At 39.6% G+C, this 27,739-nt stretch overlaps 1 protein-coding gene across 1 annotated transcript in view; it reads right to left on the reverse strand.

The window, feature by feature from the left end:
- psme4b (proteasome activator subunit 4b) overlaps nucleotides 1-27,739 on the reverse strand; it is a 48,657-nt gene that overhangs the window by 8,546 nt on the left and 12,372 nt on the right. The window contains exons 11-43 of the mRNA XM_008437097.3: nucleotides 25,869-25,955; nucleotides 25,560-25,746; nucleotides 25,116-25,205; nucleotides 23,752-23,816; nucleotides 23,350-23,500; nucleotides 21,774-21,872; nucleotides 21,451-21,520; nucleotides 20,833-20,900; nucleotides 20,177-20,380; nucleotides 18,563-18,720; nucleotides 18,182-18,277; nucleotides 18,045-18,100; nucleotides 17,874-17,930; nucleotides 17,736-17,791; nucleotides 15,315-15,413; nucleotides 15,152-15,214; nucleotides 14,943-15,038; nucleotides 14,714-14,845; nucleotides 12,980-13,189; nucleotides 12,751-12,887; nucleotides 12,515-12,568; nucleotides 11,035-11,164; nucleotides 7,791-7,872; nucleotides 6,854-7,007; nucleotides 6,322-6,388; nucleotides 6,083-6,208; nucleotides 5,273-5,425; nucleotides 5,074-5,178; nucleotides 3,531-3,622; nucleotides 3,243-3,374; nucleotides 2,365-2,567; nucleotides 895-980; nucleotides 582-710 (exon numbers count right to left, since the gene is read on the reverse strand). Of these exons, the coding sequence (XP_008435319.1) occupies nucleotides 582-710; nucleotides 895-980; nucleotides 2,365-2,567; nucleotides 3,243-3,374; nucleotides 3,531-3,622; nucleotides 5,074-5,178; nucleotides 5,273-5,425; nucleotides 6,083-6,208; nucleotides 6,322-6,388; nucleotides 6,854-7,007; nucleotides 7,791-7,872; nucleotides 11,035-11,164; nucleotides 12,515-12,568; nucleotides 12,751-12,887; nucleotides 12,980-13,189; nucleotides 14,714-14,845; nucleotides 14,943-15,038; nucleotides 15,152-15,214; nucleotides 15,315-15,413; nucleotides 17,736-17,791; nucleotides 17,874-17,930; nucleotides 18,045-18,100; nucleotides 18,182-18,277; nucleotides 18,563-18,720; nucleotides 20,177-20,380; nucleotides 20,833-20,900; nucleotides 21,451-21,520; nucleotides 21,774-21,872; nucleotides 23,350-23,500; nucleotides 23,752-23,816; nucleotides 25,116-25,205; nucleotides 25,560-25,746; nucleotides 25,869-25,955 (3,694 nt within the window). The remainder of the gene's footprint in view (nucleotides 1-581; nucleotides 711-894; nucleotides 981-2,364; nucleotides 2,568-3,242; nucleotides 3,375-3,530; nucleotides 3,623-5,073; nucleotides 5,179-5,272; nucleotides 5,426-6,082; nucleotides 6,209-6,321; nucleotides 6,389-6,853; nucleotides 7,008-7,790; nucleotides 7,873-11,034; nucleotides 11,165-12,514; nucleotides 12,569-12,750; nucleotides 12,888-12,979; nucleotides 13,190-14,713; nucleotides 14,846-14,942; nucleotides 15,039-15,151; nucleotides 15,215-15,314; nucleotides 15,414-17,735; nucleotides 17,792-17,873; nucleotides 17,931-18,044; nucleotides 18,101-18,181; nucleotides 18,278-18,562; nucleotides 18,721-20,176; nucleotides 20,381-20,832; nucleotides 20,901-21,450; nucleotides 21,521-21,773; nucleotides 21,873-23,349; nucleotides 23,501-23,751; nucleotides 23,817-25,115; nucleotides 25,206-25,559; nucleotides 25,747-25,868; nucleotides 25,956-27,739) is intronic.

Below are 27,739 nucleotides of genomic sequence, written 5' to 3' on the forward strand. Positions count from 1 at the left end.
CATTTAGGCACAAGCTTCAAGGTTCTGGTTGTGATTTTATGTGAATGAACAACACAGAGTAGCGCATAATTGTGAAGCAGAAGGAAAATAAAGACTTCAAATATTCATAAATTGAAATCAGAAGTGTTGCACGTTAGAAAGCCTTAAAGGACCAAATAATGCCACCGGAGATCTCAGTTTGTTCACAGTTTAGCTTAGTATAAAGGAGATATCCAGAGCATTTGTAATATCCGGATGCAATTTAAAACAGCGTTTTTTATAAACTCTTTATAAAGCTACTTTTTGTTTAAATTACATTTGCATATATTTCGGTCTGTATCTGGAGCTGCTAAAGAGAAAATTTTACCCCGTTCTCTACAAAACACCTCAAGTTCAGTCAGATTTGATGAAGAGCAGCCATGAACTTTTAGAAACCCTTTAAAGTAAAAATACCGTTACTTTTTCTTCTCTTTTTTTTTACAATGACTCCAGGTTGTTCTTTCTCTAACCCGGCATCTTGGGCAGCATTAGGATTGAAACACTGACAGCAGGTCCATAGGGCAGCATGCGTTATGAGCATCCCGCTGTGTGTGTGTGCGTACCTCCTCCAGTGCTGCCAAAACCAGAGGGATGTGCTCCGGATAGAGCAGGCCCTGGGACATGAGAGAGAGACACGTGCGCGCATCCTGCTTCATCTCATCATAGCTCTCATCAATCTCTACTGGGGCAATCTGCGGGGGGAGACAAACACAAGAGTGAGACAGAGAGCCAGGAAGACACACAGCAACGCGCCATTTTCAGTAAATGAAGAGAGAAATTGTGTTTAATGGGCAAGTAAGATTGAGTGGGTAATAATGCTGTGCTGGGACCTGTGAGTTAGCCTGCATGTGTGTGTGTGCGTGTGTGTGTTGTTACCTTGAAGAGCACAGGCAGGAGCTGTAGCTGCTGCTGAACAGGAGTGGTGAAGGTTCGCCCTGCACTCGCCATCAACCACTTCAACACTGCAGAACACAAACGTGTGTTTAAATTCATTGATATGCCCACAAACCAACACACAGAGGAGATTTCACTGGTAAATGACGACATGCAAACTCTGAGCCGTTGTCTTGCTGCATTAATCTGTTAGTAAAAAAAAAACCCGGTTCATCTCATTTAGTAAGTAATGACTTGTACAAGCAGATATTTTGTTTGTGCAATGGCGAGTAAAGAACTTGAAAGATTAGCATTTCCCTGAAATTGGCATGGGAAATTAAATGATTCCTTGGTAGATTTGTTTAAGTTGTCAATATAATCTAAAAAAAAAAAAAACCTGCGATAAATGAGAAATGGCCATTCAGGAGCTGGAAACCACAAACATTTTGTTCCCTTGTTATGCCGATGGCCACACTCTTTGGTGTAGAAGTTGTTGCTGATGAAAGAAGACTAAGTTGACTGTTTACAACATTACTGAGTTTTCAAATAAAGATGTTTACATGTCTTTAAAGTCAGAGGAAGCACAAAAGCAGCTAGATATGTTTTTCAAGGCTGCTGCAACAGGAAGTTCATTGTTAGCATATAATTAGAAGCTAAACACATTGAAGAGTCTAATTCTGTCACAAAACATGCTGAGTTAGGAAACGTTAAGGTAAAACACAAGATATTACCAAGTATTTGTGTTCTAGTTTTTAGTACAATTATCTTAATGTACTTGAAACAAGACAAAACTAACTTTTCAGCAAGAAATATGAGCTTACTTTAATAAATAAGTCTTAGATTATTAGACTTATGAGAAAAATGTATTGTTATAAGTGAAATAATTGGCCTTTGAACACTTTTTTTTTAAATTAAAGAATTACTGACTTAAAACAAGCACATATATCTAAATAAAAAGTCACTTCAAAGTTAGTTCTGGCTTATTTCAAAGGTAACTGCACTAGAAACTATAGAAAGTGGTGTAACCTGTTAGCTACACTTCGTGCACAGGCCCAGGTAAGATCAAATACTTTTGATTTTGCCTAGTCGAAAGCAGCAGAAGGCTCTCCAGACTAAAATTAAAACTATTCACAGCTCGAATCAATAACAAAACAAAATCCTGCAGCAATTACTGAACTGTACGACCTGTAAAATTATATCTTAAAGGTAACCTCCAAACAAATGAATCGGTGTCCTTCCCCTAAATTGTTTTTTAAATGCTTCAACACACACCCTTGGAATATGCCGTCGATCAATACCTCACTACCTTTTCAAAAATGAATTTAAAAAGGTGAATCAATGAGAAGCTTTTAACTTGTGTCATTCAGTCTGTTCCTCCGTTTCAACAAGAGAACAAGCTGTCACGGCACGTTTAGATATTTCCCCCCGCCCCCTTCGTAGCTCGCGTCTCGTTCCCCGCATTCGCATTCTGACCCGTTTTGAGCAGCTTGACAGCCTGGGTGCGCTCGTCCGTCTCCTGGGTGTTCTCCTCGTGGACGTGGTTGTGGATCTCGGGCTCCGACGTGAGGGGCTTGAGCCGCTCCAGGACCCGAGTGACGAATTCTGCCACGTGGGGGGAAGAGGTGGGCCTGGTGTGGGGCAGCGCCACGTCTATCATGAAGATATAGGTCAGCACACTGGAGAGAGGGTGGGAAGGCAGAGGAAGAGGTAATGTAGGGGGAGAGAAAACAAAGTGGCCGGCTGAGATGAATCTGAGATGTAAAATGGACGATTGAAGGAGATTATTCACACCAGTGCTGTTTAGTCCGGTTTAATCGAAATCTAGTTTTTGTCGAGAAAGTCGAACTCTGATGTGGAACAAAAACAGCAACTGTGAGCCGCCTAAAATGACCCCAGACCACACTGTGGACATCCCTGGTATTATGTGAACGCCAAGCGAACCGAGGACAGCTCCAAAAGCAGGGCATTCTGGGTAAATATAACCAAAGCAAACATGCAAGTCCAGCACTAGCAGGAGAAATGGCTCGTGGTCTTTTACCAGACAAAAGTGAAATCCGACGAGCGCTAAAATCTGATGCTACTCATTTTTCGTTTACATTTTCCAAAATAGTCATTTGCGCTCATATCTTCCTTCAGAGGTCTTTGTGTTGTTTCCTTGAGTGGTTCTTGATGCAGCGCCACCACAGGTGAGGGGTAAAGACGGTTTTCAACAATTCAGTGTGAAAAACGAACCACATCAGATGAAAATGTAACAAATGTTGCAATTTTGCTCCCCAATCGAGTCGAGTCTACCAGACCATCAGGCGTGAAAACACCCTAATAGGAACTTGAGGATCTAATCGAGTAATTACCTCCCTATCCGCTCCCTGACGTTTTTATACACCTGGGTGAGTTTGGGCTCCAGGTAAGCCAGCAGGCGGTGCAGCAGCTCAGAAACCCTCCACTGCTGCTGGGCGAGACCTCCTTGAAGCACATACAGCAAACTGACAGAGACGGAGGAGGAAGAGGAAGAGGAGGGGGCTGTTTTGTTATACTGCGGCAGCATGTGTCAGCTCAGGTTACTACTGCAGCCTGAAATCTGAATCCCAGGAAATATTGTAGGTGACACAAACACACAACGTGCGCATAGTTACTCATACCTGGCGTCCCTGAAGGAGCCGCCCTCCCCGCTCAAGGGGCTCTCCATCAGCAGCTCAAACAGCCAGTGGAGTTTCCTGGGGTCTCTGCCCTCCTGTTGGACAAACACACACACACACACACACACACACACACACACACACACACACACACACACACACACACACACACACACACACACACACACACCAGAAGAGTGTTATTTTTATCCCGGCTATCTCACACGGCCGAATAGTTGTCGTGCACTCGGCTGCTTTGTGTGTCAGCAGGATTATTAATGTGGAAATGTTTGCAGGCCCTCCTGATGTTTTTGGTTTTCCTACATTAATAAAATAAAAAAATGTGAGATTTTCTAGAATAGATCAAGAAAACATATTTATACAGATAAAATAAGACAGGGGGATCCTTTTATTTATCACACAAGGAAAAACAAAGTTGCATCAGAGTTAGCTGGAACGGTGTGCCAAAAAATAGATCTGAAGATATTATATTGTCAACAAGTTAATTTATTCAGTGAAAAGGTTGAGCTCCTTACACACATATTAGCATATTTGAAGCATTTATTTCTTTTTATTGAAAACATGAAATTCATTTCTTTTTAATAACAGATATGTCAGCCTAATTAACGGCATCAGGTTTGGTGTCTTCCATTTTAATCCTTATGACATGTATCAGCATATTAGTGGAAAATTGAGTGGAAGAAAGAAGTTTGAAATATCCTTGTGCTGTACATAATATATACTCTTTTACTTATGATCAATAGTAATTTTTCTGCTGATCGTTTGGGTTTTCATCATCATTCACACCTTGCCACATTCAATTAATTTTCTCTGTTACTTTATTCTTGTAGAAGTCTTGCTTTTCTCATTTTCTTTCTTCCTTTGTTCTGTAATCTATGCATTTTGGCTTTGTTCTCTCTTTTTGCTTTGCAGAAGCTTTTGTTTCTGAGCTGAGCCAAACGGCAAATCTACGTTGCCACATTCATCTGTGGTCACAAGCTTCGGTCAGTGACCGAAAGAACAAATCATGGATACAAGCAAGAGAAAAACAGCAGTGAGGAAAACAACTGACATCATTATATAATATTTGGCAGTAATATTGCAACTGCATGCTTTTCTAGCCTTGGTGTTAATGACTAAATGCTAGAAATATGTCGAGTCAGAAGTTTATTTTCCATGAAGCTGCAGACCATTAGTATTTATTCATTATCGGTGGGTTTTGGTGTTTATTAACAGAAAGCCACAAATAACCAAAATGAACTTAAATAAATACTTGAAATAAATCGTTCCGAATGCTTAAATCAATTAACTTTTCAGTGACATTGTAATCTGTGTAATTTATTGAGAGAATAAACAAATTTCCCACCGCAGAAACGTTGAGACATTTCGCCAAACGGAGAACAACTGTTATAATAATCACAAGAGTGCGGCTGCCAGAACCGCTGAAAATTAACCCGTGATTCATACCAGATCTGATCTTTTCAAACTCAGGCTGAAAATAACTACATAAAAATCAATTTCTCTGAAGTGCAGCCGAGTGACTCACGCAGGCTGTGGCGATGCATGTGCCCCAGTCTGTGTAGGTTTCCACAGTGATGTTGTTCAGCGCTGTCCTGATCAAAGGGCAAAGCAGCTGCCACAACCTGTCCACCTAACACAGACACACATGGACAGAGTGATGAAAGTTTTTACTGATTTTGACGGGATTTTTATTTTGCTACGGAGAGGGGATTTCTGCTGCGCACCTTGCTGAAGCTCCAGTGTTTGCTGCCTCTGATTAGTCCGGCCGTAATCTCGCACAAGCAGCGCTGGGAGCTCTCGTGGGGGTTGCTGGCGAGTTGCTCCAGATGAGGCCACAGCACTGGCAAGAACGCGTTGCCGTAGTTACGGAACAGCCCCTGCCAATCAAACGTAAGCATTCGGGTTTGACTGGTAAGTAGGAAGTTTTTTTTTTTTTTTTAATTAGGCGGAAAAAACAAATTACAGCAGACAAAGACAGTAATTGCAGCCTTGGTGGAGTTGAGCCAGAGGCGGCGCTTCCCCGTTAAATACATGGCAAAAACATTCAATCTTACCAAGTATTTTCGGTAGTTTCTTAGAACATATGCAAGAAATAGAAGTTTGTTTAAGTCAACAATGCCTTAATATTGATTTAAAAAAAAAAAGTACGAGTTTCACTTGCAAGACATTTTTACCATGTCATAAGTGAACTAATCTGCCAGTTACTTTTCAGTAACGAATTATTGACTTAAAAAAGATCTTTTGTCTTGTAAGTCAGTTTTTGTCTTATTTAATGTGTCCTAAGATATTTGCACTTCAAACTAAACTAGGGATGAAACCATTAATTAATTGTAATTAACTGATTATTGAACTAATTTAGTAATCATTTAATTTTATCTGACTAATCAATTAATTGTCAAAATAACCAATAGATTAATGAATAGGTAAGATAATTGTTAGTTGCAGCCCTGAACTAGAAAACCTAGCCTGGTTAGAGTTTGTGTTTCTGCTGTGTATTTGTCACACTGTCAGTGGATGAGAGGTTAAATTCACACCTTGAAGAGGCAGAAGCGGCGCGGGTTGAAGCTGTCCTTCCCTTTCCGCTCCTCCAGAGACAGAAACTCTATCAACTGGTCAATGAAGTCAGAGTCCGAGAAGTACTCAAAGATGATCTTCTCGGCCTGATTGACACACAAGTGAATGCTACAATGAAGCGCCACAGAGAGTTCTTTGTTTTATTGTGTTCGAGTGTGTGCGTGTGTGTGTGTGTGTGTTGTGCAGCATCAGCACACACCTCACTCATCTCCTCATATGGCAGGTCATCTTGTGGCTTTTCGGAGGATGCATAGATCATCATTTCTCTGAAAGGAGTGGCAGACAAAAGAAGAGGCTGCTGTGATTTATAGATAACAACACAAAGGGAGAAAAAGTTCTGGATAGACACACACTGTCTTCAAATAAGCGGCGAGGATAAATGGATGATTACAAAGTCAGTTACTCAGCACGCAGCTCGCATACCAAGACAGCCAAGCCTCTGCCTATGCATCAATTCTTCTATTTGGGGTAGGCAGTAAGTCGTTCATTCTGCCTTATCTGGGCCGGGCCGTGACAGGAAGTCAGTTCAACCCCCCGCAAGTGATCCAGCAACCCAGATCAGTCATCCGGCAGTCAGTCGGACATAACAGTGGCCGCAGAGCCACAAAGACCCGCCTCAAATCAAACAGGCACTTGAGTCAATCAGCTATTTCGCTCCTTCCAACCAAGCAGTTAATCCGCCTTCCAGTTTCCAAATCCACCAGCGCGACAATTAGTCGTTTTGTATTTACCTCGGCCATGAGTAGTAGCCCCAGTGAGTTTTCTCCACGTACTGCAGCAAGTCCCACTGCTCCTGGCTCAGAGGCAGGTTGTTGCTGTCGTACTGCAGCCAGCAGTTTCCCTCACGATCCCCAACACAAATCCCCTCTGGATCCTTGATTCCACCTAAAAGGAGAAAGAAGCCATTATTTTACAACAAGTGCATTTACATGTCAGCTCAGGCAGAAAGCAGGATGGGTCTGGTTACCTCGCAGCGTCAGAGGCAGAATTGCTCAACAAAAAGGACAAAATGGGATATTCCTCTTTCTTGCATGATTAAGGTTATTAAATAAAAGCTGTAACAATATGCCTGTCTACAGATATATTGCAGTGTGACATCAAGATTCAGTTTCCTGCTGCAGGGCAAAACAACCGCTTGTCGACCATGACTACCAATAGTGTTAGCTGTCAAGTTGTCAACACACCAAATGTACTAAATGTGATATATAAAAGAAAAATGTATGCATCGTCAAACCCACGACGATTAGGCAAAGTCCACAATTCAGTAAAACGTTTTAATATAAAATAGCTAGAGAAAGAGAAGTAGGTCAGTTATGCTAGCTTTACTTTGACAACCTTTACATGTACATGTCAGTCCACTGCTACAAATCCCAGGAGTGTGTCAAGTACTGTTGCGCTGGGGTATTTCAGCTTCCCAAGCTGCATTTTCTTTTAAATGTCTTATATATGTTCATTTAAAAGAAATCCACAAATAACTTGGGAGTCATGTTCCACAGAAAAATCCACAAATATGCAGCTATGAGAAGGCAGGAATCCACTCTGGTTTCACAAATTACACAAGAGTCAAGATTATGTTATAAAACTTACTTCTAAAGCCCTTTTCCAACAAGAATCAAGCATTCTACTTCTAATTTGATTGTGGATTTAGCTTGGAGCGTATACACTCACTGATATCCGAAGGCTCAACTGTCACTTTCTTTCTCGGCCTCTTCAGCTGTTTCAGGATTCCTGCCATGGCTGAGATGGACACCTAACAGAAAGAAAGGTTAAACTGATTATCATAAATGCTTTAAATGCTTAACAGTTTCTGAATCACTTAGGGAAAGTTGAATCTAAATTTGTTCCACGTTTCTAAAAGCCCAATAAAAGAAAAAAACACACACAAAAGACCAGACGTCTAATGCTGAGTTTATCTGATGGAAATTACAATTATTTATTGTCTTATAGATTTAAAGTTCATTTTTGTGAATGAGTACAAATATCACTGGGTTTTTACCACAGCATATATCTTCTGGTTATATTCCTAAACAAAGCTATCTCGAATATCACAAATATAATTCAGACATTTTGTTTTAACATCACAGCTAAACTTTAAATCACCTTTCTGAAACACGCTTTTTAGTCCAGGCTTCAGCTCTGTTGTACACTTTTTGAACCACATTTCTCTTTTTAGTTGTCCTTCACAGTCCTTTATGTATTTTTTTCTTCTTCCTCTCTTTGCTACATTATTCTCCTCAAAATTTTTGCATATTGACCAGTTGAATGCTTGAATCTAGATGGATAACTGCTGTTATGTGACCTTCAAGTGTTCCTTATTTTACTTCTTCAAGATTAAAAACACTATGGTGCAATATCATCTAAATTTACCTGACTGAAAAAATGCTTAGCAATGCCTCCCAACAGTAATAACACATAAAAACATTGGTAACTTGAGCTATAAAAATGTGTATAGTTTGAATGCTAACAATATTGGCTTTGTGCTTTTATTTTGAATTCTATGGTAAAGAGCATTATTAAAGTCTTTGAATATTATTTAAAAGTTTTGTTTGTTAGAAATCACCTGGCTTTACATGTGGAATTAATGGGATTTTATATAATCAACCAGCAAAATTGATGCACAATTGTTGAAGAAAGATAATACACAATTTTAAAATTTGTTTTAAGAACATCTGAAAAGTTTATAACCGACTCCTTTACTTTAATGCCGCCACATAAAATCCATTTTAGAGAACATCAGAGAACAAACAGCATCGTAAAGATGCAACACTTTTCCTCTAGATGTGTAATTCTGGTAGAGGCTTGCCCCAAAAGTAATGCAGTGAAAGTTCAGGAAAATACTGACCATGGGGGCTGAATATAAATGCCCACCACACTTTTCAGATTCCTTATATAAACAACTGTGAAAACCATGCGACTTTTTCCTTTCATGTCACAATTCGGAACTACTTTGCGTTGGTCTTCCGCATAAAATTCCAACAAAACATATATTTTATCGTCAAAATGTGACAAAATGAAAACCTAGGGTTATAAATACTCTTGCAAAGCATCACAAATCAAGTTATTAGCAAAGAGTAAAAAGAGTGAAGGCCCAACATAACTAGAATCTACTGGCATTTTCTAATTGACTGTTTATTGTGATGCAGGAGAGCAGTCATTTATCTGCTTTTACACATTTCTGTTGGCGGAGTACCTTGTTTTTAAATTTGGTTACTTTTAAGCAAGTTACAGCCAACAAAAAAAAGAAGAAGAGAAAATTTACAACTTGCAAGAATAAAAACCAAAAGCAGAAAAGCGAGAGCGAGTTGTTGAGTAGCAGATGTGATCTGGCTGAGTTTGGCCATCTGCTGTGCCGCTGATAAAATGCTGATGCTGCTGCTTTTATGCAAGATTTAACTGGTATTACTGAATTATGATCAACAGCTGTTAGTGGCCATTATGAAACAAAATATATAAGGTGGATATACTTTGCTGCTTTGTTTCTTCTGCTTCCATCATAAGGGACGGGACAAATTGTGTCTGTTTCAGTGGAGTTTGTTGTAAAATTAACATTGATCTCAATAACAGGAACCAGGGTTTATAGAGTTTTATTCCTTTAACATGAAGATCTGCATTTTTATCTCAAACCCTTTCACTACTGGTGCAAAGTGGACTGATTACTGGCGAGCAAATATGTGTAAATAGCTTCAAAATAAATGTTTCTGTTGCCTTTATATATGTTGCAGTATAAAAAAATATGAAATAATTGCAGCATGAGATTTCTTTCCCCCCAAATAATAAATGCATGAGGATCTTCAAATCAAGGCCTCTTAGAAGTCCCAAGGTCGATGTACAAACAGTGGGGTGATCACTCCTTTACTGAAACTGCTTCCAGAATGCACTACTTCCCAATGTATGTACGATTGTAGATCAGGTACGTTGAAGCCTAAACTTAAGACTTATTTATTTGAGTATTACAGTACCGTTTTTTCCAGACTATAGAGCGCACCATTCTATGAGCCGCAGCTAAAAAAAAACAAAAAAAAAAAAACTGGAAATGTACATATATAAGTCGCTGGTATCTCCGCCGCTCTCGGTTTTCCATAAGGACGCAGCCTTGCGTCCTTATGGACCAGTTGAATGCTTGAATATATATATATATATATATATATATGTTTATTTTTGTTTCATTTTTACTATAAATCAATACATTTTGGATTTAGTAAAGCACTATATAAATTAATTTTGATTAATTAAGATAATAGGTTGTTTTTTCTAAATTTAGTCATGATCAGATTGACTTAAATCTTAATTTAACTCGTCCTTAAAAAACATTTTTTATCAGTAACTGTAGCGTTTACTGCAATTTTACTGGTGTGGAACAGAGAAATATACAGTGCAATGTCAATAAAAATTAACTGAGTAAATTTGTCTTAAACAAAATTAAAATGCAGTAAGTGTGAATCACTTACTCTTTGCGACTTTCTCTGCACCCAAGTGCACACACATAATTTCCTGTTGCATAGTATCTGATATGATCCAACATAATAAACCTTGGTTAATGCTTTGCTGTGTGTTATTAGATATTATTTACTGCTGAAGATAAATGTAATGAGATCTATCTAGAGTAAACTTTATGATGTTGGTATGAAAGCTGAACATCTGTGTTTAAACTATGTCATATAACACCTGAATCTGTATGTGAGAGTGGATTTTCAATATCTATGCTGATAAGGTGCTCTGGCATAAGAAAGTAAAGGGCGTTTATGTTTCTAAGCATCATGTTACAGCTGGAAAAGTAGCACCAAAAAAACACTTCAGCCACCTTATTTCCATTTTTATAACCTGAGGGAAAAGCAGATACCTGGAAAGTGTTTAGATTCCATATACCATGAAGAAAAACACAATAATAAGACACATACAGGGAGATGCAGACCTTGCGTATGCTAATGGAGTCGTGAACAAGGGTTTGTGTGAAGTAGAGGACAGCGTCAGGTGGGAGAGGATGATCGTCTCGCAGAAGAAGAGCCAGCAGGTCTGTGGCCATGTGCTCAAACTTCCAGGGCCTGAAACAAAAACAGACATATAGACCACAGAGGCAAAAAAAAAAAAAAAAAAAAAAGTAATTTCAGGCAGCAAAAAAGCAATTTTTTGTGAAACACAAAGCATATTCTGGTGAAAAAACATTTTAAATGAACATTCAACTACGCCAGCAGGAGCTGATACGTAGGATGGCAATTATTCCAGAGGGTGCTGTTGTAAAATAAAATGCTACCAGTAGTCAATATAAAGGACTGTATTTAAAGTTTCCTGGCAGAATATCACTCATTGCTAGATTAATTTCTGTCATGGTGACTTTCATTAGCTATTACGGGAACATTTTCAAGCACTAGGAATACTGGAAGTTGTTAAATAAGGATAGTCTCACTTAATTTTTGAAGTAATTGCTCAAGAGAGTTTGAAACGCATAATTTTTTATCTTTCTTTAGCATCTCATTTTGCTGCATTTCTAATGCTAATGTGTTATTTTTACTCCTCAAACTATTAGCTGCCTAAATGATTGCCACATGGCAAAAATCTACAAATGATCATATGCAACTCCATAACCTTTGAACTTATGAACGTTTTCATATCTCACATTCTGTTGAAGTTAGCTGCAGTACTAATGCTAACAATTGTAAAATGCAGTAAGTGTGAATCACTTGCTCATTATTATCATTTCCCCCCCTTAATGATTGGTGACAGAAAAACAACAAATCAGTTCTAAGCAATCTATAACTTTTAAAGTAAGCATTTACAGGAGTTGTTCTAGTTTTCTTCTTTTCTGCAGGGATAATGCTAGCATTTATGTAGCTTTCTTTTGGTCATGATTACCTGTCTTAATGTCTGTCATGTACCTAAAGTCATAATATATGTATATAATCCACAACTTCTAAAGTAATGACCTATAATAGTTTTAATCTGCAGCTGTTCTCAATTACTCTCACAGCTAGCTTTTCTGAAGAGCTAACGCTAGCACTTATGTAGCCGTGTCTTTTTATTTCTCCAAAAGTTCCCTTTTGAAGAAAGGAAACTTCTCCAAAATTAACCTACTGGTACTACTTTTTAAGAAATGCCTCACTGAGGTTTTAAAATGCTACTATTTTGTAAATTCCAGTTGCTTCTAGCTTTGCCAGAGAGCTAGCACTAGCTTTTATGTATTTGTGTGTTTACTCCACTTGGCAATTGCCTAAATAGTTTTCATAATGTAAAAAAGTTGTACTCCTGTGAGCTAAAATCACCACCGTTCCTATGCTAATGCTAGCATTGCTAATGCTTGGTAAAAAAATGACATTACACTATTAATCTCATAATTTGTTTCAATTTCTGTTATGTGTGCACACAGCATGAAATGCGCATGTCAGGAAACAGCTTACAGATCTCTGTCTTCGAGGCAGTCCAACAGGTCATTGACTAGCTTCTCATATTTTCTGTGTGAAAACAAGAAGCCATGTTCAGAAGCATTAAACAAACTACAAATAATAGCAACAAAAACTGACCAAGAAAATTTCCCACTAGTTTTTCTGTAGCATTTTTATGCTGATTAAAATTGGCTGTTTTTCACCTAAATCTGCTCCACAGTACATTAACATTTTTTTAAAAATATTCCTACCTTGCAGCAACAACATTTCTGATTCGCTGACGCTGAATTCCTTCTTTTATTTCTTCTTTGGATGGGAGCTTCGAACAAGGTGTGGGATTTTTAGATTGTGCAATTTGGTTGGCGATCTCGACACATCTCTCTGACACCTAGACAGGGAGGTGACCAAAGGAGAAAGACCCACGGTTAACAGACCACAGTCAAGGCTTGTTTGGTGATTGTTATTAGATGCGTGTCTCACAGTGAAGTAGATTCCAATGGTGTCGTGAAGGCGATGAATCCTATCAATGATGTCATCAAACAGTCGACCAATGGAGGGCTTCTCCAGGGTCACCGAGTGTGATAGTCCGCATCGGACCAGAGCGGGCCACACTTCCCCGACACAATCCCAGTCCCGTGTGGTTGCTGGACAGAAACCACTGGGAGCGCCCAATAGGCAGTACAGACTACCCTGAAGAAAAAAAGAACAGAAAGAGGTCAACTGTATACACGCCCTTAAAAATATAATTAACCTATAAATCAGGTATCGAGAAGGTATCGAGATGACGATTTGATTTCAAAACTGAACGTGACTAACACAATCCCATAAGGTCAGTCATAGGACTGGATGATATGGCTAAAAGATGTGTCACAATATAAGCGTTTCATATTGGTCGATACTGATAATTATTGATTCATTTTTTTGTATTAAATATCTGAAATACTGACAAGCTAATGAGATGGTCTTTTCTGTTTTATCCACAGTTTTCACTCAACACTTTTTTTTCCTTTTAATTTTTTAAGTGGTGGAACCTTAAACTGCTGCAAAGCAAGTTACTCAGCAAGTTGTTGCTAGGTAACCAAAGAGTGCGCGAGTTGCTAGGTAACCAAAGAGTGAGAGAGCTTGTTGATTCAATCAGAATTCAGTGAAATTATTGAAAATTTTTTTACATTAATTTTTGAATAAAGCTAATCTTTAAGCCAAAGAGTGGAAGTAATGTGACATTTACACCATTAATTTGAGTTTTCACATTCGCATTTTTGTTGCAATGCCCGGTTACACTGCTAGCAGAATTATGGAAAACAAGCCCTCTGCTCTATTCAGTGAACACATGTTTAGCTACAGTTCCTGTCATAAAACAGCTAATAAAAACAAAAAGGTGAACTTTTTGTTGCCGTTTCTCATCTGTACATCACATAAAAGCTGAGGTGTGTACCGAACAGTAAGACGTGCCATGAAACCCTTATTTCATTACGTCCATATTACGTTTTGTTAATGCCGAACAAAATCACCGTTCTGGAGTCTTGGTGCTCATTTCATGGTTTCACGTTAGTATTTTCTAAATGTCATCATCTTCCCCAGTGCGGCAGGGTATTACATGCCCTTCTGTGAACAACTTAGATTGTTTGACTAAGTGAAATGTGCTGCCATAATGGATCTGGAATGATAAAATAAAATGTGTCACACAGTGACAAAGAAACGACACTCCAAATAGAGAGGAAAGAAGAAACAAAACTAGAAAACAATTGAACAAAATCTGTGGGATGACATTGTTGTTATTCACAATAGGATGAATTAAGTGTTCAAGGATACAACAACTGAGCTAAATTTCTAATAAGAACTTTTTTCTTTTTCTGCTAAATATGCTAGTAGTGAATTATTGCCACCTGTTGGCCTGCTGTGCAAACTGTAGACCTCCGACTATACCTCAGTGATGTAGCAGATATTAATATCATATCTACACATCTCTGATTTGTGCGTCTTAGACCTTATTAAGCAAAAACTGCAAAGTAAAGTGTAAGCAGGGAAAAGAAAAACCAGGCTTCCAGCCTCAACATCTGGTTGTAAATATGCAGAATCCACAGAATTACCAATTCCAGTGACACTAACAAAGCCATCAATATCATGGTGCATTTTAGCATGTCTTTCATATTCAGCACCACAGAGAGAGGCAGCTCTGAGGAGTCACGTGTTGGACGTGTGTGTTCCCAGTACCTTGAACTGCTGCTCCGTGCCCGCGGTGTTCTGTGGAGACAGCAGTTGTAACATACGGGGAATCATGTCTCTATAAGAGAAACTATAGGTTCCCATCGCTGTCATCAGCACGCTCTGCGCCCTGCTACGTACCTGCAGGAATATGTGTGTTTGCACAGTTAGCTCCAGTTTCACCTAAGCACTCACACGAAAACGGGAGCCAGACGTCGTTCTGAATTTAGTTCTCTACCTGGCTGTACGTGCTGGTAGAAAGCAGCAGCAGATCACAGAGCAGCTCCTGATGGACCACTTTGTATTCACTGCCCTCAACCACCAGTTTTCTCATCTGCTCGCGAGGAAGAACAAAAAAATAAATAAATAAATAAATAAATACAATTTTCATCACTGGAAAATCTGGAAGATTTATTTTCGGGCATGAGTGTGTTTCTCGTTGCGAACCTCATGCTGGAGCAGAACCCGGTCGATGAGCAGCGCTCTGATGTGCCGCTTTTTCCCAAGAAGCTGTAAAAACGAAAAGGCGAGGCGTTTAAATCATCCTGTAAGTTACTTATTGAAACTGATGACATTAAGCAGGCCTAAACCTGTCATTCTACCAGCTCACCCTGTTTTCCATTGACTTCTTGACAAGAGTGAAGCTTTTCCAACGTGAGTCAAACTCCTTCTTGTGTGTGCCGCAGAAAAACATGAGGTCACCGACGATCTGCAAGCAAAAATGAGCACAGTGAGCCCTTTGCAGATCTCAGAAGTGTACACACCTCCTTTCAGGATGAGCTGTTTTGGGGCCTCTTGTCACCTCTTGTCACTTCAAATCCAAATAAGCTGCTGCTGGCCACGCCCCCAAAACTCAACGTTTACGCTCATGTAAAAATGGCTGCAAACAGATGCATACATCTTTGTAAAGCAGAAGTGGAGCCTCCTGCACACTTCTCACCATTCAGCAAGTGGTTTCTGAATGTAAGTCAACAACAAGACACTTGTTTTTTTTTCCAGCAGCCATTGTACAATGCATACAACATGAAAACCAGTTGACCAAACATGCTGGAGCTCAACTTATGTTGCTAGGTAACAGTGCAGTGCCTATCAATTGTTTCGTAACAATCAGGAGGTTTTTGAAATGGTTCACTTTCCAAACACTAAAAAAACTTATTGCCAAACAATGTCTGGATGTTTTTTAATCACTTGGGCTGTTTTTAGAAGCAGCTGAGACACAAATGGAAGTACAAAAATGTGCAAAATGTGAAATGTGCATAACCGGTTCGCTTTAAAGTGAACCTGACTGACCTCAAATAGACGTGGCCCATTTGCACCATTGCACAACTTTAGCGAAAGCCATAGTTTGCAGAAAGGTTACAAGAGACCAAAATGATCTCATTGTACAAAGGACTCAAACAGGAGAAGAGCATCAAAATTTCCACGGCATTTCATGACAGTATATACAGTCATCAATAACTGGAGAAAATATGGGACAACAGGGATAAAACTGATGAAAAGAAAAGATGGAAACTGGTCAGGGAAGCTGCCAATCGAAACACTTTTAGGAGCTGCAGGAATTTTCCAAATAGTGATTGTGTCCTAAATGTAGCAACCATCTCCACGGTTTCCCCTTTACAGCAGGACTAAGAAGCATAGCTCCAAAAAAAAGCATCTTCTTCCTAAAGGCCTGGCTAAAGTTTGTGGAAAAACGGGCTACAGATTGACGACGTATTGACATCTTGATGAATTAGTGGATTTCGCTCAGAGAAATCGAGACAAAACTTAAACTTGGCAAGTACTCCTAAGACTTTTCTTAGAATTTTAAAAAGATCCGCAAACCACCGAAGGCCTTAAGAGAGACTCTAAAGTGACAAAATATTTGGAGTATTGTGGACTTTTAATGAGGCTTACAGTGTTTTCAGCAGGTAAATGGTGGAAAGACAGACAGAAAGGAGAGATGTTCTGTGTCAAACGGATATAACTGTGCAAACAGCAGGCACCGCTCCTCTGTCCTGTTTGGTTTTTATGTGCTTTAATCCCCCATTTAATGATGGTCATTTCGCCAGATCAAACTAATTTATACAAGCGGCCAATCACAGTGAATTGCTGACAGCTGAGCATCTACAGTATCAAATAAATGACATAGCAAAACTACCAGTGTGGTGAGAAAGTGTGATAACTCACAATAATGATGAGGATATAAATAAGGTGCTATCAAACATTTGATGCTGTGTGACAATTAATTCAGTTGCGTGGTGTCTTTGTTATCACACTCTTCTCTTAATCCAGTCTAGACTGTATGATTGGTCAATTTCTATCAATGGATTATTGGAGGGTGGGTGTGTATTTTTCTTTTGTTTGTGTCTTATTTTGTTTCATGTATCATCCACTCTCCAAAAACACAAAGTCTTACCAAGTATTTTTGGTCTAGTTTCTAGTGAAAATATCTTGGCACACTCGAAATGAGACAAAACTAACTTACAAGTAAAATTTCCGAAAGATTTATGAGCCTTTTAAGTCGATAATTCCTTAATATTAATGAAGGTAGACTATTTCACTTGTAATATGGGAAGAATGTCTTGTTATTAGTGAAATAATCTGTCAGTGGAGCTTGTACTTTATATCAATACTAAGGAATCATTTGCTTAAATCAAGCTCATGTATCTTGCTGAAATATTACATGTATTTTATTTTTGTCTTACTTCTGTGAGACTGAGATATTTTGTGCATATGTCCAAAATATCTGACAAATTTGAAGACCTTTTGTAGGGAAACGTGGGCAAATACAGTCAAGTTAAGGCAAACTGCTATTAAAGAACAATATATACCAAAATCAAACTAAATATTAGTTCAAGATGTGCAAACTTATGCAACAATTTTACTGCAACTTTCACACTTTTTCCACTTATGTTTTTTTTTTTTCAATCACGTTGTACAAGATATGTGACATCTGAAGTAATGTTTTATGGTCTCAGGTTTTAAATTGGAAAAACCTCCAGGAGTTTGACATCCCCTAGAGTGATTGTGACAGAAATAAAGGATCGGGCACCTTAATGATGACAAAAAGGGATTTTGTATCATCTTCCGAGCGCTCCAGGATGTGATCTGGATTAGAGAAAGAGGATACAAGTTTGCACCGCAGTCACATTTCAAACAGGAGAGTTTTTAAGTGAAAATCTCCACTCACGAAGCAGCAGTCTCATGGTCTGGCAGATGGACACTCTGTAGTTTTCCCATGAATCATCTGAAGGGGGGGAGAAGACACACAGACGTCCCGTATAGATGCAGAATGCAGAATGAGCTGCACTTATCGCCCACTGACACTGATGGTGCTTTTGATCGTGCGCTGTGTTCTTACCGTACTCGACGCCTACGTGCAGTTTGATCTCCCCCAGATTCACCATGGAGGGCACCCTGAGAAAAGGCCAATCGTGAGACAAGCCAGCATGGAAAAGCGTGTTTCTGTACTATTAGTGTGCAGAACTGCAGCCTCACAGGTCAGGGACGTGTGCGCCATCCAATGGGGGCAGCATGCTCCCAGCTCCAAGAAGGCAGTGCTGCACGATCGCTAAGCTCTGCCACAACTCCTCCCTGTTAACGACACACCACATCACACTCCTTCCTCTGCAGTATGTGCCTAGAGGCACCACAATGGCTTTCCAACACTTTGGGCTGCTAAATTCAACTTTCCCTACTCTGCGTTCTTGATTAAGAAGTCAGGAGAGATAGCTAAAACATATGTATCGCCTTCTCTTTTGGTGTGAACAGACCTCATCCATCAGTAATGGAGGACCACCGTCCTGTTTGTTTGGCTTAAACGTGTGCGTGTGACGGATTGCCTCTGCGGATCCGAAAGTGAGACAAACGACTGCGCACCTGGTCATTGGCTGAGCTCCAGACACGTGGCCTTTGATTCGCTGCAGCTGGGGATGCAGGAGCGACGACAGCAGCTGGAAAACAAAGTTTTCCTCCTCCTGGCACGGAACATGCCAACACACACCCAACGCTGCCACATCTCCGGCTCGGCCCCAGTCCTGCAGGAGGAGACCCACAGAGCTGCAGTGAGCTGTTGCCACTTTTTTCCACTGGAACAACTGGCAGGCGAATCAGCACAGCCAGTCGACCTCCAAACCACAGACCTGTGTCATCTACCGAAGTCTTAAATATTTAAAACAGATGCAACGGATAACGCCACTAACTTTTCTACAAACTAACAAATTTAATGAATAAGAAAATGAAAAACAGGCTTAAACAGAATTGAAAAATGATGCGATGCATTAGATGAACCTGGTTGACCCACAGCTACGCAACAGGTGGCAAGTGAATGAATAAATCTAAGAAAAATATTTGCAAGTTTAAAAAGAACAAGAAACAGAGATCCTTAGTTAAGAAAACAAAGGAATCAGCAATAATCTGAGCAAATCTTTTCACTGTTCGTTCAAATCGTCTCATCTATGTGTGCATGTTAGCAGAACTTCTAACTGAATCCAATCTTCCTTCATATTTTTGGGTTCAGATGGCTTGATTTATATGATAAGCAGATAAAAGTTTTAATTTTCACTTGTAGATTAATATATGTTCATGCAGTCCTCCGATCTTACAATTCACTCAGTGAATCCAAACAACTAAAAACATTCAAGAACAATCGAGGCCACCGCAACATTTTTAAGTCAACACAATTTTCTCCTTCTGGCTCCTTTTCTACTCATTTTCTCCTGCTTGAATCTCACTGTAACAGCATATTGTGTGGAGCACTCTTCAAATCGTAAGGAAAGAGAATAAATTAACACAAGATATAAAATGACATGTCAGTTTATACCAGATACATCATCCAATCTGCTGATAATCCATCGTGTGTCAAGTAACTCGTTGCTGTTTGGAAACCACTTTATTGGTGCTGAAATGCCTTTTCATGTCTGTCATTTTGTACGATCTGTGTTATTTTTCATTTTTGTGACAGGCTGTTAGAAAAGTGCCTAAAGATCCGATTCAAAATAGGTTACTTTCTGTCAGGCGTGAGCTGATCCATCACCCTAAACGAGCAAGACTTTCAAAGTCTTAATGAGTCGGAGTCATTAGAGTTGAACTGGTGTAAATGACAAAAAACATTCCCTTCAAAGTATTCAACATGAAACAATATAAAGAAAATCAATCAGAGGGATCGACAAGTTACTGATCAAATTACTTTCATATATTACAGGAAAGTCAAGTTTCTCAGAAGTGTAAATTCATGCCAACTTATTGTTACATTGTCCGATATCTGCTTTATTAATCTTTGAAAGATGGATCCAATGGATCTACATAGTACTCTAAAATCATTTTCCTACATATTTTTATATTGGAACCCAATTTAAATATATTAATTACTGAGTTTGAGCTGTAGATATGTGCAAATATGAGAGAATGCTATAAAAATGGAATTAAATAATGATGAGTGCGGTTTTGTCTTTTTAATTTTTTTTTTTTGCAAAAGTTTTGGTGCATCTTTACCCGGATGGGGAGGTCGGTATCGAAGCCCCCAGAGGTGCTGCGGTACTCGGTGGGATAGATGAGAGACAGCGAGCGGAGTGTGTGCTCCAGCAAGCTGCAAGCGAGTGTGTAGGCCTGCTTACAGCGAAGATGCACACACACGCGCAGGATGCGCTCCAGCTCCCCTTGGTATTTTAGCAGCTGTTCGCCATCCACACGGATTACCTAAATACAACACAAACGCACACACGTATAACCGAGAACATTCAATTCAGTGGAGAGCTGCGCCTTAAATTTTGAGGATCTTCGGTAAATCACAGCGTCTGGCTCACTCAGCCTTGCGTTGAGCTCCCAGGAGTAATAAAAAAAACTTGAAAGAGTGTCAATATGTTCTGGTTAACGACAAAGCGCTCTGATATTTATGACCTTGAACGGAGCACACTGTAAGAAATGTCTTTTGGCTGGTGTTTTTCCTCTTGTAATATCCTTACTATAATTCTGAAGCGAACGTTTCTCCTTTTTTTTTTCCCCCCAAAAAAATGCTAATTGGTGCCAAGCATATGTTCTCTTGTCGTTTTGAGAATGAATACAGATTCCGGACATGGTGCAGATGACAATAAGTGATCGTCTGAGTATTTTTTAAAGCTTTAAGGTGCTTCAGTAGTTTATCCTCTCACCTCCGAGAGCAGCTGGAGATTCCACAGCAGCTCCTTATCCAGCTCATCTTCGTTCTGCAGCTCCACATCTACGCACAAACACATTAACCCACAGAAAGCTTTACTTATTCGCCTCAAATACTTTATTTCTTGAGCTTAATTTGGACCCATAATCTTGGGTTCAAGGTGTTGCATCACATTATTCCAGTTGAAATTTGACATAAACTCTCTGTGTCCCTTGAAAATGTATTTTATCACATAAAAAATAAATAACACCTGTTAACAAAGGCAAGACTGCGGCTGTCAAAATGATTGTGGTTATGATTAGATCTGCCGTAGCACAGAGTACACCGGGCTGCCTTTGTGCATGGAAAATAACTTCTGATTTTTTTCCTGGCTAGGTCACCTAAGAGTTTAATATTCTTAAAATCTGTTTACTTTGCAAACTACTTTGAGGTTACGGTGATCAGAAATTTGAAGACGGAACAAGGGCTGAAGATTTGTCTTCGGCTTTCATGTATAATTGAAAGGACCTGCTGAATAAACCTATTCTTAGCTCATTTGAGGCCTCAAATAGTCTTGCGAGCAGCGTCACATCCTGTCTACACACAGATCTGCTCTACAATGTGTGGTACTGACTGTCAGTAATGAGCGAGATGATGCTGCAGCAGTGAGGGACGAACAGACGGAGAGACTCAGCAGGATGACACTGCAAACACACAAAAACGTGCAAAAAAAAAAAGCATCCAGACATATAAAAAAGAACACACAATTAGGCACACATTCATGCAGAAAAAAAGAACAGAAGCAATGAAAATGAGCATAGCAAATGGAATGAAAGTATTCTGCAACATGTATGGCCTCAGGAAGGTGTGCTATTTAAAACTTTTTGGTTTCTGCACAATAACACAAAGGCAAATTGCATCACATATATAAACAAAACAAGACAAAGTCAATGTTACCTTTGCTGCAGCCCTGCACATGTCAGCCACCATTCTGCCTGACACACACGTCTCAAAGATGCTGGAGGTGGCAAAGCTGTACAGCTTCTGCAACGCAACCTGATCAAAACGCAATGTAGTATAAAATCAGATGATGCACTTCATTTGTATTAACTGTCTGTGCAAATGGGGTTTTTTTTGGTTTTGTTTTGTTTTTGGTGTAAGCAATCATTTTTTACTGCATCATTAATGCAAAAAACTTTAAATTTCGATTTTTCAATGTTCAGTCTGTCTCGTAAATCTGCGTGATTTAGTGGTACAGGCAAAATTTTTATATTCTTTCCAAACTGTTACCATTACACAAGGATGACACAAGGCCCAGTTTAGCAGGCTAGGCCAAGTTAGGACAATCTTACTAAACTTACAAATGACAAAATTAAAGTTTTGTCTCTTGTACAGTCCTCCTGTGGTTAAGAGAGAGGAAGTCTTAAAGTTGAGAGTTGAAGAAAATCCACTTCCTAATGTTACAGCTATGACTGAATCAATATTAGTTTTAATGTTCTTGACATAAAAATGCCAATATTTCCCATTTTCTATGCTTCTTGAGACAATTTGATCAATAAGCATTTTAGCTTACACAACACTAAATGTATTCTTCTTTATTCTTGTTGAGAATAATTATTTGTTTTTTTATTACATCTAGTCACATTCAGTGTTTTTACACATTAAAATGCCATAATTTACTCAAATCAGATTTTTTCCCCTCATAATTTCTTACAAAACAGTCTTTTGAGCTTAAAACAATTACCATAAAGTTGCTTTTAAAGTTGTAACATTGTATAACCTTACATATTCAAAAATATGTTAAAGAAAATATTTTAAATTTAATGCTTTTTTTCTGCTTCTATGAATAAAATATGCGTTGTTTGCTGACATATAAACAACATATTAGTTTAAAATCTAAACGTGGATTGGGTTAGATCTCAAATAAGCACTGAAATCACCATTTTGAGTATGCATTCACCTTTTTATCAGTCAGTAAATCCAAAACCAAAATATAAATGGTTAGAAAAATATAAATCGATGTCAAAAGTCCAATGTTTTGTATTTTGATTTCTATGGGTTTTTTTTTACAAAAAGGAATAAAGTTTTGAAAGTTTTCTCTCTTCCATACTTACCCAGACCTAGGCCTAAACCCTTTGCACAACCAGTTCATGCTTGTGCAACTAATGTCTAATAAAAACCAGGCATAATAATTTTGAAAAAACTGACAGAAAACTGCTTTTAAAGCACCTCTCAAAATGGTAGGGTGTCTGGGTTCATCCTTCACAACATCCGGTGTTAGCTGGTAAATAATGTAGAGTTCATGTGACACATTTTACCACCTAAACTGAGTCTTTGATTTATTTTTATTTTTATTGTCAAATCAAGCAAGAAGAACTCGCAAAACAACAGAAACTGAAATCTTCATGAAAGATGTCATCAGTCAAAGCAAGAAGCCTACTTTCAAGAATCTGAACCCGAAAAAGACATTTTTAAAGGTCACGTCACACTGAAGGCTTGTTATCTTTGAGACATGTGTGTATTTCTGCACTACCTTATAGATTTCTGTGGAGCACTGTGTCAGGATCGTGCTAACGGTGGAAGACAGTCCCAGCTCCACCAGACTCTCCAAATGAGTCTGGGTATCCGTCTCCGTCTCGTCTCTCGTCTGCTCCAGAGTGCTGCTGTCTATGAGAGCAAAACATCTGTGCACACACACACACGCACACACGCAAACACAAACTTAAAACACTCGTCTGTGATGAAAATGTCAACAACGATATGATTAAAAAAAAAAAAAGAAAAACAGACACACACACACACATACATACAAAAAGGCTTTTTCACTCCAGAGGCAGGGAGTCTAGTGCATTTCAAACAGAGAGACACATCCGTATTCTGACGATGACAACAAAGCTCCACAGAGTGACAGGCTGACTTGCTAATTTATCTCTACCTGTCCAGGAACTGCAGCACAAAGTCTTCAAAGCCGGCTGAGGCGAAGCAGAGATCTTTTTCAATCTGCAGGGAAGAAATGTAGGTAATGTGTTTCTGTAATATCTCTATGATTTGTTTTCTATGGCTTAATTGAGGAAAAAAGCCGTTAGACTACTCGGGGAAATACATTTGACGGAAGCGAGCCTCAAAGGGAAAGCTCTTGATCTGCATTGGTAATCATCTTTAGATAATTACTACAAGAATAAAACTGTGATTACAAGAAATCTGAATTGCATTTCCGCTGCAGGCATGCCAAGATGTCACTTTGAGATTGGGTGAGATTTCCAGAAAGACCCCCTGCCCATCTATGCTGAGAGTCCCCTCCGTTCCCCTGGATGCCGTCTCGGAGGAGACCCGCTACGAGACCCTGCACAAGCTGGAGGGATTAAACATCCCGGCCAACCGCGGCGATCGTCCCTTAAATATGAAAATAAGTGGCTCGGCACGAACGCTGGAAGCAGACCCACAATGCCGGTCCGTGTCCCCATGCTGGAGAAAAATGACCAACATGGTGTTTTCACGCTTTGACTTTTAGTGCCGACTGAGAAAAACAACAACAGATAAGCAGATAATTAGCGCCGTGTAGGGGTGGATTTTGTCGTCTGTTGTTGTTTTTGCTGCGTTTAGTGTCAGAAAGTATGAAACGCTGTTTTCCCGGCTTTATGCTAAGCTGAGCTGACATCTGAATGTTTATGGTGGGAACATTAAAGTGATGCAAGTTTTTCTTCTAACCGTCAGAAAGTCAGAAAGCACATATGCTAACTTAAGTGTCAAATTACCCAACAAATAAAAAGGATGTAATGATGGGTGCTTTTGAAGCATCACTTTGTAAATACAGACTTCAAATTTACTTCGTCTGTCCTACCTGTTAGAGACGTAAACAGATAATGAATTAAACAACAACAGATGCACAACAGCCTTGCAAATGCTGTAACTATGTTCTGAACAATACGTTTAGTTTCAATCTTTATTTTTTACGTACATTAAGCTGATTACACAACACTAATTCTGAACAAAATAATGGTGGAAAGCAAAGTTCTTTTTCTGCTTTCTGTCAAAGTGCAGCATGTTGGAGTAGCTTTATCTTTCAGAAGCTAAGGACAATGATTTGTCCGATTATTCTTCTGTCTCCAGGTAAAAATGTTCCAGTGCCCTTTTTAGTTACCACTCACTTGTTTAGATTTGAGACACTATGCTTTAAAGAAAACCTCTTGGCGCCTACGATGTAAGGAGTCTTCCCATTTGTATCTTAAAAGTCGGCACGGTTCTTGTCCTGTTTGTGTTTTATCTGCAGAGGTGTTAGACATCGGTTCTGGTTTTTACCTCGGTGAGATCCGTCTGTCGAAACGGAGCAGATGAGCAGTCCACTAAAGGCACCAAGGTGGTGAAGGTGGTGATGAACTGGAACGTTATCTGGACAGAGATCCACAACAGATCAATTTACATCATCTGACACGATCGTGGCGTGCGTTAAATAATGTGCCAGGTAAGATTTTTCAAATCTTTTCACTGGGTCTGCTGCGATGATTAATACAGCGTGGAGAAAACGGGAGCAGCAGACGAGGGAAGCAATCCATTTTACTATTCGAGCAGACAACCAAGACACATTAATTACAACTTCTTCAAACTGAGGTATTCATTCCACTTTCTGGACTAATTAATAGGACAGACCTGAGTATACAAGAAGGGAACTCAATCAGCGAGAGCTCTATTGTCATCCCGTCTCATAATTTTTCTTCATTACTTATCGGCACATTCATTACTCACCATGCACTTGCTGAAGTCGTTGGGGTCCACCCCCGGGAGAGAGCCCATGAGCAATGGGAGCACGTGAGCGCGGCCCTCTGGGTAGCGGTTGTCAGGGGAAACGAGGCTGCGCGCCATGCCGATCATGCAGCTGAGGGTGGCGGTGAGCGTGTGCGGCTCCGTCAGGGTCTCCATCGCCGCATAAGTCCTGTTTTACACACAGTTTAATTACTGCTCGCATTTCACAAAAGCCCCTTTCTTCGGTCAAGTCTCAAACACGCCTCCATTAATGCACTTTAAAAATTGCACAAAAGTGCAGACGGATCTCACTTTTCAAGTACTGGTGGTATGACGAGTTGTGGTGTGAGCAGAGCCAGGTTCTGGAGAGCATAGGCTGCATCTGTGCTGCCGGTTTTGCTGCAGATCACCAGGAGAGGGCAGAGGGAAACACAGCAGAGTTACAGCATGAACGATACACACGCACACACACACACACACACACGCACACACGCACGCACGCACGCACACACACACACACACACACACACACACACACACACACACACACACACACACACACACACACACACAAAGGGAGACAGATAATCACTGATGAGCTGTCCTTGTCCAGATTAGGCACATTGTGACTGAGGCCAAGTGCACGCAATGACTCACTAATGAGACACCGCTCTCAGATGAGATGACTGCATTTGTGTTTACTGGTTGTTTACCTGTTCATGCTCCAGTGACCTGCTCACGACATTAAAGCACAAGGCATAAAAGAATCGCTCTCATCTTTAAGTCTCGAGATTTGCAGATTCCAGGTACGAAAGGTTTGACCTACTAATCAGCAGTGAGCAGTTTTTGACATTTAAAAAGGAGAGGGTGCTGATTAGTGGAAATGGCTGGGATCGAATGTCTGAATCAAAGCTGTAGCTAAAAAAAACGTAATAAAAAATCTGATCCCTGAATGTCGACCAAGAAGACCACCAACTGACTCAGACAATGCAGCAGAGTGCTCACACCTCCTCCCACAGAGACACCTACTTCTCTATATGTATCTGCAGGAGCACAAATTTATTCTGTCACAATTCCCGCCTAAATCTGGCAAAGGCTGTTAGATTTTAAATGTCAGCGAACAACCTACGGTTCCGGTCGAAAGTTTAAATACACTCGTTATGAGAGCTTCAGTGGCACGTTTGAATTTATTCTGGGTTTCCTTTCATCCACACAGGTTCAAAACTAAACATAGCTGCTCAAATATATACATACAGCCCCACTAATAGTTGGACGAAAGTTCCTTTAGTAAATTGTGTGTTGTAAGACACAACACAATTTTTTTTAGATATCAACAAGGTCCGGACACACCGGTCACTGGATATTTGACTGGTGAATTTAACAATTCAAATTAATCTCTGTTCTTCTCAGAGATTAATTTGAATTGTTTGATTTCTTTGAACAGACTTGGCTTTTCAGCCTAGTCCATGCCTGGCACTAAATCTTATTCTTCTTTATCCATTTCCAAGCTATTTTTAATGTAGTTTAGGTTCCAACAACCAAGCTGCTGAATAACTATGCAATATGTCTCCGTCTTCATTATTCCACCATTGCATAAGTAACACTGGCATCAAACTGGGTCCACAGGATGACAGAGACTCCACTATCTATGAGAGTGGCTACAGCCTTCTGAGATTTCAAAGCAGTAAAGCTTAAGATACTTGTAGACAAATATCTTAAGCTTTGTCACATCTGACCATAAGACTTTTCTCATCTCCATTCTTCCCACAGAAGAGAAACCAAACTGTAGTTATTATCTTTGGACCAAAAGAGTCAGGGCAAGGCTTCAGTTATTACAGCTAGAAAATAGTGGTCACACCCAAAATCTGGGTTTAGTGACGGACTCAGATCTGGACCTTCAGAGACATAAAGTCAGTCTTCTACCACTCATTCATGTGTTTATCTTTAGTCAGTCGCATTGATTCCTGCAACAGTGTCTTCACAGGTTTGCCTGAAATAATAATCAAACAGCTGCAACTGATCAAGAATGCAGATGCTGGTGTTCTGACTAAAACCAGGAAGATGGAGCACATCGCCCCAGTTATAAAGTCCCTACACTGGCTCCCTGCAGCTCAGAGAATAGACTTTAAAATACTTTTGTTAGTTTATAAATCACTGAACGGTTTAGCACCAAAATACATTAA

The sequence above is a fragment of the Poecilia reticulata genome, chromosome 19 (assembly GCF_904066995.2).
Source record: "Poecilia reticulata chromosome 19, P_reticulata-male-v2, whole genome shotgun sequence".
Lineage (NCBI taxonomy): Eukaryota > Metazoa > Chordata > Actinopteri > Cyprinodontiformes > Poeciliidae > Poecilia > Poecilia reticulata.